This window comes from Ceratotherium simum, chromosome 3, assembly GCF_057802395.1.
Source record: "Ceratotherium simum simum isolate JZ-2026a chromosome 3, ASM5780239v1, whole genome shotgun sequence".
Lineage (NCBI taxonomy): Eukaryota > Metazoa > Chordata > Mammalia > Perissodactyla > Rhinocerotidae > Ceratotherium > Ceratotherium simum.
The window spans coordinates 18,006,396-18,018,389 of NC_141902.1; the positions used below are offsets into that span (position 1 = coordinate 18,006,396).

At 37.5% G+C, this 11,994-nt stretch overlaps 1 protein-coding gene across 4 annotated transcripts in view; it reads right to left on the minus strand.

Moving 5' to 3' along the window:
• Nucleotides 1-11,585, minus strand: part of SCFD1 (sec1 family domain containing 1) — a 98,696-nt gene extending 87,111 nt beyond the window's left edge. Inside the window, exons 1-4 of one of the 4 annotated variants that reach the window (XR_015549740.1) lie at nt 11,495-11,575; nt 6,721-6,791; nt 4,736-4,824; nt 1,200-1,290 (exon numbers count right to left, since the gene is read on the minus strand). Coding sequence is in view for 1 of the 4 variants with exons in the window: in XM_004421146.3 (XP_004421203.1) it covers nt 1,200-1,290; nt 4,736-4,824; nt 6,721-6,791; nt 11,495-11,552 (309 nt within the window). In the remaining 3 variants the exon portion in view is untranslated. Of the gene's footprint in view, nt 1-1,199; nt 1,291-4,654; nt 4,825-6,720; nt 6,792-11,494 lie in introns of those variants that run through there. The other 3 variants (XM_004421146.3, XR_015549738.1, XR_015549739.1) reach the window with 3 other exon arrangements.
• Between the last annotated feature and the right edge of the window lie 409 nt (nt 11,586-11,994).

An 11,994-nucleotide genomic window follows, 5' to 3' on the forward strand; every position in this document is an offset into this window, starting at 1 on the left:
AATTATATTTCAATAAAGCTGTTACAAAAAAGGAAAGAGGAAGGGATTGATAAATTGTACCTCTTTAAAAGTGGCATAGTCGGGTTTATGCAGGGTGAAAGAGAAAGCTAGGCATCATTAGCTACATAGGACACAAATATGTGACCTTCATTAATAATTTAAATAGTAATTTGATTCAACAGTCAATAACAAGCAAAGATGCTTGTGACTTGTGGAACATACTGTCAGCTACCTATCCAATATCTATTTTTCCCTTCTTCCTTGCTAAAAAATCCAGATTTTGTTTGGGGTGGCAATACAGTCATCCAAATATTAACTTTTGTGGCCTCCCCTGAAGCTAATTCTATCCAATAAGACATAAATCAAAGTCTTCTGGGAGTTTCTAGGAAAACTTAGCTTTCTTGATCACAATGAAGAGTGAGGGCTGGCACAGTCCAATTCCCTCTTGTTCTTGCCTTGAACACAGATGTGATGTTTGCAGTTGCAGCTGTCACCTTGCATCCATGAAGCAACAAGCAAGACAATGAAAAGTGACAAACTAAAGATGATAGATCTGAAAGACAGAAGGAGCCTGGGTCTTTGATTACCTTATAGAACTGCTGTACTTGCTTGGACTTCCTACTCCCAGACATCTTATTATCTTAGAAAAATAAAATCTCACTTTTATTTTCTTATTTTATTTATTTATTCATTCATTCATTCATTCATTCTGATGAGGAAGATTGGCTCTCAGCTAACATCAGTTGCTAATCTTCCTCTTTCTGCTGAGAAAGACTGGCCCTAAGCTAGCATCTGTTGCCAATCTTCCTCTTTTTGTACGTGGGTCGCCACCACAGCATGGCCACTGACAGACGAGTAGTGTAAGTCCACACCCAGGAACAGACCCTGGGCTGCTGAAGTGGCGTGTGCCGAACTTAACCACTAGGCCACCAGGGCAGGCCCCCAAAATCTTATTTTAAAAGCTAATATAGATAGGTTTTCTGTTTTTTAAAGCCAGATTCAGTCTTAATCAATATAAGTTTCTTCAGCCAAAAAATTTTAAATCTTTAAGTCTATTTAAAATTCAAAGATAGTCTCAAAACTCAAAGTGGGAAATTGGTAAGGGAATTTCTGATTTTTCACAGTGGACAGCTAAGAATTTTTTTAAAAAAAAATCTGTTTCCACATTCAAGAGTCAGGAAGATAAGAACTCATACTACCTGGCACATTCTGTCAATATTTTCCTCAGTTGGCATTACAAAGTACACTGCAGGAACATCTGGAATAGGATCTCGATCAGAATGCAAAAGCCTAGAAGATATAAAGAACACAAAACTCACTTTTTCCTTAGTCACTTATCTAAAAAGATAGTTTAAAACAACATTTCTCAAACTAGAAGATCACCAGCTCAAAGACAGCTCTAAAAGCTGTCTCTAAAAGGATCTTTATTAGTAAGATCCTAATCTCTTCTTAGTCTTCATTTCTTCTACTCCAGTTGCCTCATTCTAATACCTCTTATGGTCAGACAGTCTCTTCTACCAATATTCTCTTTGAATGAGAACTAAAGCACATTCAAAATCAATTTTATTCTCATTTTTCATAGAAATATGTTGGCGGGAGGGTGAGTGGGAGGAAAATGCAGTTCTTCAAGAGAGGGAAAACAGAAAGCTGGAAGAGTCTTCAGAAGCAATGAAAAAACTTAACCGTAAGTAAAATCAAATATATTTTTAAAATGAAGGGCATATGAATGTTTCCTTAAAACTTTATCTATTTTTTTGTATTTATTGCTTCATAAGAGAATGCACAGGAGATCCTCTAAGTATCTCATAGATTATATCACTTGATAGTTTCCTCTTTCTATAATTCAGGGAGTATATTCATTCCAACATCCCAATATCAAATCACAAAATGTCTTTATTCTTCATTGTAAGATTTTACTACACTGACATCAGGAGATATAACTAACATTCTATTTCTACAACATTCTAGTCATCCTTCTGTAAGCAATATCCTATATACAATCTTCTATATACATCCTTATGTATATACAATAATTTAGTCATCGTTTTATAAAGAAAAGAGTGAAAGGGGCACATGCTGCCAGTGAGTCTACATTTAATAACTTCTTTCCAACTGTTGGGCTGCTGCTACTGACAGCTAAAGGACTATAATGTGATGGTAGCCATTGGCTGATGTCTTCTGATGCTGGCTGTCCAATCGCCTAAGGGGCTGAAACTACCATTTCACGCTCCGGAAACTTCTAATTATTGTTTCCTACAAAACAGCCTACATCAGCTTGTAGAGCATAAAGTAACTGATGAAGTATACTCCAGCAAATAAGGAAGAACAGTCAGAGACAGGGTGCACAAGAATTCACCAGGGTAGTTGCGTAATCTTTCCATGCTCTGGTGGCAACAGTAACAGGAGGGCAGAGAGAATCCATGACTCTCAAACTGGCAGACTATCTTGTCACCCCTTAAGGAAGTAATGAGTTAGTCCTCACCTCTATTAGTCACTATTATTGAGCCATTATGGTTCAGCAGACAAACAGCACACAATTAGTGGTCAAGCCATCTGGTTGCAACTCCGCTATTAACTAGCCATACAATCGTGGGACAATCACTTAAACTCTATAAACTTTATTCTTTTCATTAGCAAAATAAAGGAGTTAAACAGTAAGGCAGTAATAGGAACCAATGCTTATTAATAAATCACCATTTCTAAGGATGGCTTCAATCTAAACTTCAGTTCAGGTCATAAGAATTAACATGTTATTGATGGTGCTCAGGGCAAGCTGCCCCAGGAAGCACCACTCTGGTATGCGGATTATTTCGAGCTGAAGACAATAAGGACTCAGAGAGCTCAGGAAAAATATTTGAGTTTCCCCTCCCAAACTGCCTAAAGAATTTAAAACCAAAAAATCTGTTTTAGGAAGGGGTTATTATCATGACTGCTATAAAAGATAATTTAGGATAGAGGTTACAATAGAAAAGGCACCAACAAGCCCATCTTATCGGGAGTTCTGTCTCTCTGGCCACATTCTTTGGATGGCCCTGCGAGGAGTTGTCAGACAATCATTTACAAGGGAAGTCTCCATTTGTAAAGGTATCTCCCTCTCTGTATTGGGAAAAGTGGGGGGTGAGCTCATTTCTAGTAACTTATCAATGTGGAAGGTGAGGCCTTGGGCTGCATAATAACATTACTCTTGTTTACTGTGCTTTAGTGGTAATCTCCTATAACTGACTCCCCCCACCCCCAAAATCCTCCTTTGTCATTGGCTGAAAATGATATTTAAGACGAGAATTTCTGCTATTGTGTTGAGAAACGCAGTGTCCCCGCTTTCTCCCATGTATACATGTTATTAAACTTGGTATTATTTTCTCCTGCTAACCTGTCTTGTTGATTATTTGGCCAGGCAGAAGAACCTTAAGGGAAAGGGCAGAGGGAGATTCTCCCTCTTCCCCCGACATTATCAACAATAAATCTGTATTTTAAGTCTGACATAAAAATTAAAGGAAAAACCTGTCAAATACTGTATTTCATCAAACCTAAGGCACTATCAATTTTAAAATGTTATTAAAATAATTTCTATTAAAATTGGCAGAAAAATGCTGTCAATTAAACTATAACATGGCATTAATTAGAAGATAGATCTTAATTTCAGAAATATAAAAAAGTGAGAAGTATATTTTAGAGTTAATGCAATATAATATTCTATTAATTTAAAATAAATATTTAATGTAAAATTGAAGAACTTAAGATTTTAACCAGATTTTGATATGTTACTCACCAGAAATCTAAAACTACATTCCCAGTAAAAGAGCACATTTCAATTAAATATATTATAACATCAGAGAATAAAAACTGGTTACAGCATCATAAACAGAACAAAATGCAAATATGTTACAACACCATAAAATTGGACTCTTTCAGTACATACAAGTATTAGTATCCATTCATGAATACAGCCCCTCCCCAAACGTTATATTAGGCCAAGTCTACAAAGTAATGCAATTGTTTTATTTATCAAACATATCAGAAGCAATATAATCAAATGAATTTAGTAGTTAAGAAGACAACATAGGGGCCTGCCCGGTGGTGCAAGCGGTTAAGTGCATGCGCTCCACTGCAGTGGCCCGGGATTCGCCGGTTCGGATCCCGGGCGCGCACCGACGCACCGCTTGTCAAGCCATGCTGTGGCAGCGTCCCATATAAAGTGGAGGAAGATGGGCATGGATGTTAGCCCAGGGCCAGTCTTCCTCAGCACAAAGAGGAGGATTGGCAGATGTTAGCTCAGGGCCGATCTTCGTCACAAAAAAAAAAAGAAGACAACATAGATAGCCTCCTATGGTGATTAACAGTCATCACTTCATAGTTACTTAAATTTTTCATATTGATGATAAACTAATTTAGATATTTCTCTTTTAAAAAAGTATATTTAAATTAAAGGAATAAAAAATTCTCAGAGCTGGAAGAGACCTTAAGACAACCAGTTCTTTTCCTTCACATGAGAGGGTAAACCAGTTTGTAGGAAAAGAAACAAGAGAGAAAATTTAAATTCTGAAATTATAAAGCCTCAGGGTTGAATAAAAGATATGGGAAAAAAATGTTGTTCTATACAAGTACTGTAACCTAACATTATTTTCTATACTTTCCTATAAATGTCCCTTAATACCTTGATTTCAGGGTGGCCAAAGAAATCTTTAACAATGTATTTGAAAACAAATGCCATTACTAGAAACATGTTAAAACCCACAAATGCAGAGTGATTCCCATGTCTCTTAGCTCCTTCACAGATAGCAGAGGAGAGATGATATCTTGGCCAAATCTGTCATAAATGAGCACCTAGTGAAGAAAAAAAAAAAAAACCCGTATGTTTTTTAAACATTATTAGTGAACAGTCAATAGATAACCCATATTAAGACAATGTCGAAGTATATTTTCTTTTAATAAATCATGTATATTGAATTCTTATATTTATCTCAATTTAACATTTTCCATAATTATTTACCAAAATGTCCATTAACGTAGTAATCCATTCTTAAAAGCATTATTACTTAGGCTAAAATAAATTAATAATTATATAAATTTCTTCTTATAAAATGCTTTTTCTAGGTTTAAAAAAATATGCTAGAGATTAAAAAATCTTCATCTTAAGCTATAATAAAGGACTTTGAACATACAGCAAACTCACATACACTCCCCTACCCAGTTCACATATATCCTTGCTAGAAAGAGAGAAGTAAAACTTAGTTACTTTCAAAACTAATGTGTAACAAGTCCTAAGAGTGTAAAGAAAATTTAGTAATTTAAGCATCTCAGGTTAATGAGATACTCATTTTAAAAATTAAGTTCCTAAAGAGTACTTGTTAGCCTTATTCTGCCACATGCATTTCCTCACATTATAAAGTATTAAAACTACCTTTGAGGAGTAGTAAGAACGCCAACTGGGTCTTCTAACTCAAAATTAGTTTTAGAAGGCAAATAAAAAAGACACTTCAACTAGTTAAGTGTTTTTCATAACTATCTCAATAATTCTTTACGGAGTAAGAAACCGCTAACGAGAGGATGAAACATGTTATCACAGAAACATGGTTTTCTTGAATGCCAGCATTTCCTTTAGAAAAGCTAAAAATCTTCCTGCTCTAGTTATAAGAGGGTTGCATCCCTCAAAAATTTTCTCTCTTTAAATCTCAATATATCTGTATTATTAATCTTGTGATACAGAAGTGATGGGTAGGGAAAGAATTTGGCACATATCTGTACCCAAGAAATTCTCAAGTTATTTAATTCAAAAGCTCAATATAGGCTTTAGAAACAATAAAAAAGTAGAGTTTATGCAAGGGGCAATAAGAAGATGCCTACAAACAGGAAGGAAGAAAGGGGAAAATTAGGGCACCCGCTGAAGCTTAAACTATGAATTCAATATAGATGACTTTAACTACCTTTAGAGTTAACCCAAATGACTTATAAGGACTCATGAGAGTTTTCAAAACACCTTGAACTGTAACCAAGTTGACTTGTTCTTAATCCTTAGCAAGAGAGAAGTATAAAGTGATTGTAAACTAGTAAGTTTAAATCTAATCAAGTGTACAATCTCTTTGAAGAAGGAGAGTGAGCATGAAGTTTAGAATGAAGGAGCTCAAAGAACAGGAATCTTTTTGTGTGTGTGAGAAAAATTGTCCCGGAGCTAACATCTGTGCCAATCTTCCTCTAAAGAAGAGGAATTTTTAAAGATTTTCCCGCATTTCTCAAGGGAGAAAGATCATAGCTTGCTTTCTGGTCCAATTAACAGTTTTACTGACAGTAAACAGTTTTACATCTCATAATTTATTAATTTAATAAACTGGCATTCTGGTTACAGATCACTCTCTCATGAGTTGGTTAAAATGGACCAGTCCCCCTGAGTCTGACTAACTCTGAGCAAACTTTCAAGATCCAAATTCTGGACTTGCAAAGCTAAGGAACAAAACATCAACCAGAGTAAAGACCTATGAGTGAGGCCCCACCCAGGAGATCAGCTGGATTCTCTAGATGAATATTACTATCATCGCCTGTCTCATTCCATAAAACGTTTATCAAAAAGAGTCACATTAAGAAGCCATGTTAAATAAACATAAAATATGCATGCATTACAACTAAAATGTGCTACTGTTCAGCATTAACAAGAAATTCCCTCCAATCACTACCAATAAGGGCCGAGAAAAAGGAAACAGTCCCCCTTAAAACAAACTCTCTTACCTTCCATACTGGTTCTCCAGTGCTGTTTTTAACATGAGGCACGTTGAAATTCAACATACGCTTCAAAGCCACTGGAAATGAAAATAGTCTTATTAAATATTACCATTGTTTTTTAGGACTTCGTTTGTTCCCCACATTTATTACATACTACCTCAAAACAAAATGCACAAATCACTCTTGTAAGGCCATTCCATCAACAGCGAATTGGCACGTGTTTGGGAGATTTTCTAAAATACGACAGGCATCTGTCCCCAGGTGAAAATGTGAAAAATGTTCAGGAAGAAGCCTTTTCTGTTTCTCCTGATGATCCCACATTACATTTTATATAGATGCAAAAAGAAATTCGGTCAATCATGAACTTGCAGTGGCCTCAATATATGACTGGTGCTGTTGTCTACTGTCTGGCTGAAAGCATAGATTAAGATCAGTCTTTCTAAAAGCAAAAATTATCCATGATATATTTAAATGATTCATATACAAAAACTTCATACTGTTTTTTAGTTATCTTGCAGTACATTTTATGATCAATTTATCCTGTCAGATTCACTGAGAAGTTATACTGCTTAATATTATCTGCTCCACGGAAAAAGTGAGGCTTTCCCATAGAGATGGTGGATAAGTGATAACTTCTGCTAAGAAAATATACAATTTCTACAAGTCACAGCAACTATGCTCTACACGTTAATAGTATTTTGTGGTTTTTAGAGCTCATCTGCTCATGTTGTACAGCAGACTCAGAAATATTTTCTAAGGAAAATAAAAACCTCAATATACTTCTATGTGAAGTTGAACAGGCAACTTCACAAGGGAGGGTACTAGTTAGGTGATTTAATTTTTAAAAGATTGGTAACCCTAAAATCTACTTGGTTGACTTTTAAAAACATTTGGATTAGGCTTTATTATGTAATACAGAATAATCAACACGCCAAACTCCCACTACAGAACTATCTAATACTTAAATCACCTGAGTACCAAGTTATAGCATACTCATTCACTCACTAGAAAAACTTCTATTAAATGCTTGTTTCTTGAGGCAGATAAATAATAGGAGACTGCACTTCAGTGATATATTCATATATTTACGTGTATGCACATACAGAGATGATTTTTTGGTAAAATGTTAATACCTAATGCTCAGCCAATAATTTACATCTACTTCAGAAGCTCACAGGTGTTATGGTATTACATAAAAAATACAGAAACAAACAACACAACACTTTGGTACTTAAAACTGAAATAACACAAGAGGCATAGAGAGTGCTCCAGGATTAACTCTCCCACTGCGCTTTAGCGGAGCTCTTCCTCACACCTCCAGGCAATGCAGACACCACCCCCTGGCACTGATGGCCAAAGAAAGGAAATCTTGCTTCTGAGAACAGGTGTTCACACTCTTGACACAGGACAAACAGGAAGAACCACAGCCTGGGCTGCATGTGAGCCCCAGGTATAGAGTGTTCTCCAGAGCCAGGCCTTAGCCAACAGAAAGAGGCCAGTATGAGCAGATATTCCCACACGGCCTTCTCAGCCCCATCTAGGTGAATATCCCCAACCCTGAACCTTGGCTAACTTGTTAACAGGTATTTTGACACAGTGGATTTAGAATAGAGTGGAATAGAGTACATGGCCTGTGTTCAAAGAATATATAAGAATGTAATCTTATTTTCATCAGAGTAACTCCCTAAAGGCTTAAATCATTGCTTTTAACTGAAACGACAAACTAGTTTTCTTTATTGGCCCTAAACATACGATCCACAGTCCTAGGCTTGGTTAATGTAATTTCACCCTTATCTGGAATGTTTTCTTCACTCATTCACTATATATTTAACTATATTTACCATTCATTTAACAAATGTTTAGTGAGTGTTTACCATCTGCCAGACACTACTCTAGCTGTTGGCACTAAAAACAGACTGAACAAAAATTACCTATCCTCAAGTAGCTTTCATTCTAGCTGGGGGAAAAAGACAACAAAATAAGTAAAACATGGTATGTAAGATCACGATAAGTGCTATGGAGAAAAACAAGGAAGGGAAGGGGGAAGAGGGAGTTGTATGATTTTAAATACAGTAGCCAGGAAAGGCCTCCTGAGAAGGTAACATTTGAGTAAAGACCTAAAGGAGGTAAGGGAGTTGGCTACACAGCTATCTCTGAAAGACTATTCCAGAAAGAAGAAACAAATAAAAAGACTCTGAAGTAGACGCATTCTAGTGTGTTCAAGGAACCGGGAGAGTAATAGGGAGTGAGGTCAGAAAGTTAAGTGTGGAGCAGATCATATAAGGCCTTGTAAGGCCATTTTTAAGATCACTTGGGCTTTTACCATGACTGAAACGAGAAGCTGCTGGAGGGTTCTGAGCAAATATGTGAAATGATCACTTCAAGTACTGTGTGAAGAAAAACGAAGGCCAACAGGCATGTAAAAGCAAAGAGACCAAATAGGAGGTTACTGCAGAAATTCCTGGTGGCTTGGATCTGGGTGTCAGCAATGACAATGGTCAGATCCTGGATATATTTTCAGAGTAGAGCCGACAAGATTTACTGACAAATCTGACGTGGAATAACGAAGACAGAAGTCAAGAAAACGTCAAGGTTTTTGACCTGAGCAACTACAGGGATGGAGCTGCAATTAATTGATACGGGGCAGATGGAGTTCAGAGGAGAGGTTCAGGCTAGAGACATAAACTTGGGGATCATCAGCATATAGATAATACCTAAGGCCAAGAGGCTACCTAAGATCACTACATGGAGAAAGCAGTTGATCGGGGGCTCTCCAATGTCGAGAAGTGGGGGAGCTGAGCAAGAACCTGCAACGGAAGGCATGCATGCATGAAGGACAACAGTACACAGGCTTCTGCTTGTGGAACTAAAGGTAAGAATAGAGAGCGGAATGATCCAGGAAACTTTCCCAAAGGAGATGATTTTTGAGGTGACCTTCAAAAGATGAATAAAGATGCTTCAGGCAGGCAAAGCAAAAAACAGGCATTTTAGTTATCCTCTCTATACCTTAGTTTCCCATCTGCAAAATGGAGATAATAATACATACAAATATCACTTAAAACAGTGCCTGGCAACAATAAACGCTCAATAAATATCAGCTATTATCAACCCCAAGAGACTGCAAACTCCTCTGTATCAAAGTATCTTGCATCTAAAATATTTGAGAATGCATTGTGAGTTATTTCCCAAAACATTCTCAATAGGCATTAGGTAAATGTTTACTTCTGCTACTATACAGCACATATAAAGGAGTTTATCTTTCTCTGAAAATAAGACAGAACTCAACTAGAGTACTAATTTGATAAATGATTGATCTGGCATAACCTATCCAGGAATGTGAAATCTTGCTATAATGCAGTTTACTTCCACAGAAACATAAAATTATACCATTAGATTTTAATATTCTACAAAGTTTCTGTATATAAAAATTACTACCATACAAATTTCATTTTTCAAAAAGCTCCTTTGTTTTGGTAGTTTTCCTTGACATGTTTTCTTTATTTTAATATGTAGTATGACCTAATTCATTGAGCTTGATTAACCTGTCAGAACCACACAGTAAAAACAAGTGGGGCCTCTATTTACTTACACAGATAAAATGAATGGCAGGTATTCTCCAAACCTTATTTGGACTTTCATATATTTAAGTTATGCCTGACTTCATGTGACAGCTTATACTAAATTATCTATTGGGAAAAGCAGAACACAACTCAGTACGCACTCTGTGTCATTACTAGATTGAAGTCTATCATTTTTTCCTTTGAATTCCAAACAAAGGAATCAAGCACAGCCAAAAATCCCTTCTGTAGGTCATATTAATTGTAACTAATTATTTTCCCATTCAGATTTATATGCAAAAGAACATAATTACAAGAGACAGAATTTCCAAGTATTATGCACATTCTTGATGGCTTATTTCTATTAACTCCTCAGAGGTAACAGCTTGCCAACTTGCAAGACAATTAGCTAACAGGTATAAACCAAGTTCTTACCAGATGGTCACAAAAAATAAGGCAAAACTAAAAATATCTAAACTGGAAAAAACTATCAAAGCTCAAAGTAAGAAATATGTACTGTTTTTTTTTTACATTTCACTGCATAAATAGAAGCTATATAGCCATGCTCTATCGAAGATGAAACTAGTAATACGTAGTTTTAAAACACTAATTCATCAAACAGTTAAAATGGGAAAACTATTAATTCATTTATTTTGTCATTCTTCAATCCCATTCCAGCAAGCTGAATCTTTATCCTCAGGCATTTCTCGTCAGATATCCCCAAAAGATTGTTCCACAGGAGAGAAACGGCAAAACGCAAGCTGCTCTGAAAAAGAATACCTAAATTTTTAACTGCGGTGGAAGTGCCGGAAAATGAAACTCTTTCAACATTGAAACTAGGAGAGAACCGAACCACGCACAGAAAGAAACCCGGAGACCTCACAGGTGGCAACAGAGGGAAAAAATGCCAGCCGCCAGATGTCATGATGGCCTTTTAAGGCCCAGTAGGAAAGAGACAAGAGCAGGACTGTAGCAACCGGCCCACGCCTGAAGCCCCCGATCCTGCACCACGGACGAGGGGCCGAGTTCTCAAGCTAATGGCATCTCTTCCCTAAAAACTCAAAAGGGGAGGGGCCCTCGATGCTCTGGGAATTGAATTAAACTCCTGGAGGTCCGTCTCCGAGCTGCACGCACCGCGACCGAGTGAGGGCGACAAGCAGAGGAAGAGGATGTCCCCACGGCAGGCACAAAACCGCAGGGAGGAGAGGGGAATAAGTCGGTACCTGTTTGTCTCTCTCTAATACTGGCTGCTGCGGCCGCCGCCATCTTGACTCCCACCATCCGCAGCCCGGCAGGCGAGCGGAGCCCTACGATGACGTGGCCGGCCCGACTGCCCCGGAAGCAAAGCCCGGAGGGGCGGGGCCAAAGGAGACCGGACCCCGCCTCCTCTAGGGTGCCTCTCCCGAGCCGTCAGCTCCCTCCGCAGAATTTGGAGACCCAGTGGGGGTTAATGCTCGAACACCTAGTAGAGTGCCTTTCAGCTGCGGAATAGTAGGAATTTTTATCCTGTCAAGCCACGGCCTCTCAAATGGTAGCTGCTTTAAATTGAGCTCTTAGGGTTGGAGTGTGGTGTAGTTCTAAGAACCTAATTAAATACTGAACTGTTAATTTGGTCGTTTATAGATCACTTAAGTGGTTAGAATACTGTAGGGGTTTAAGGATCACCCTAGATGATCACCCTTCATTACTTAAGCAATGTAATTGAAGCTCCTGGAACAAAGTA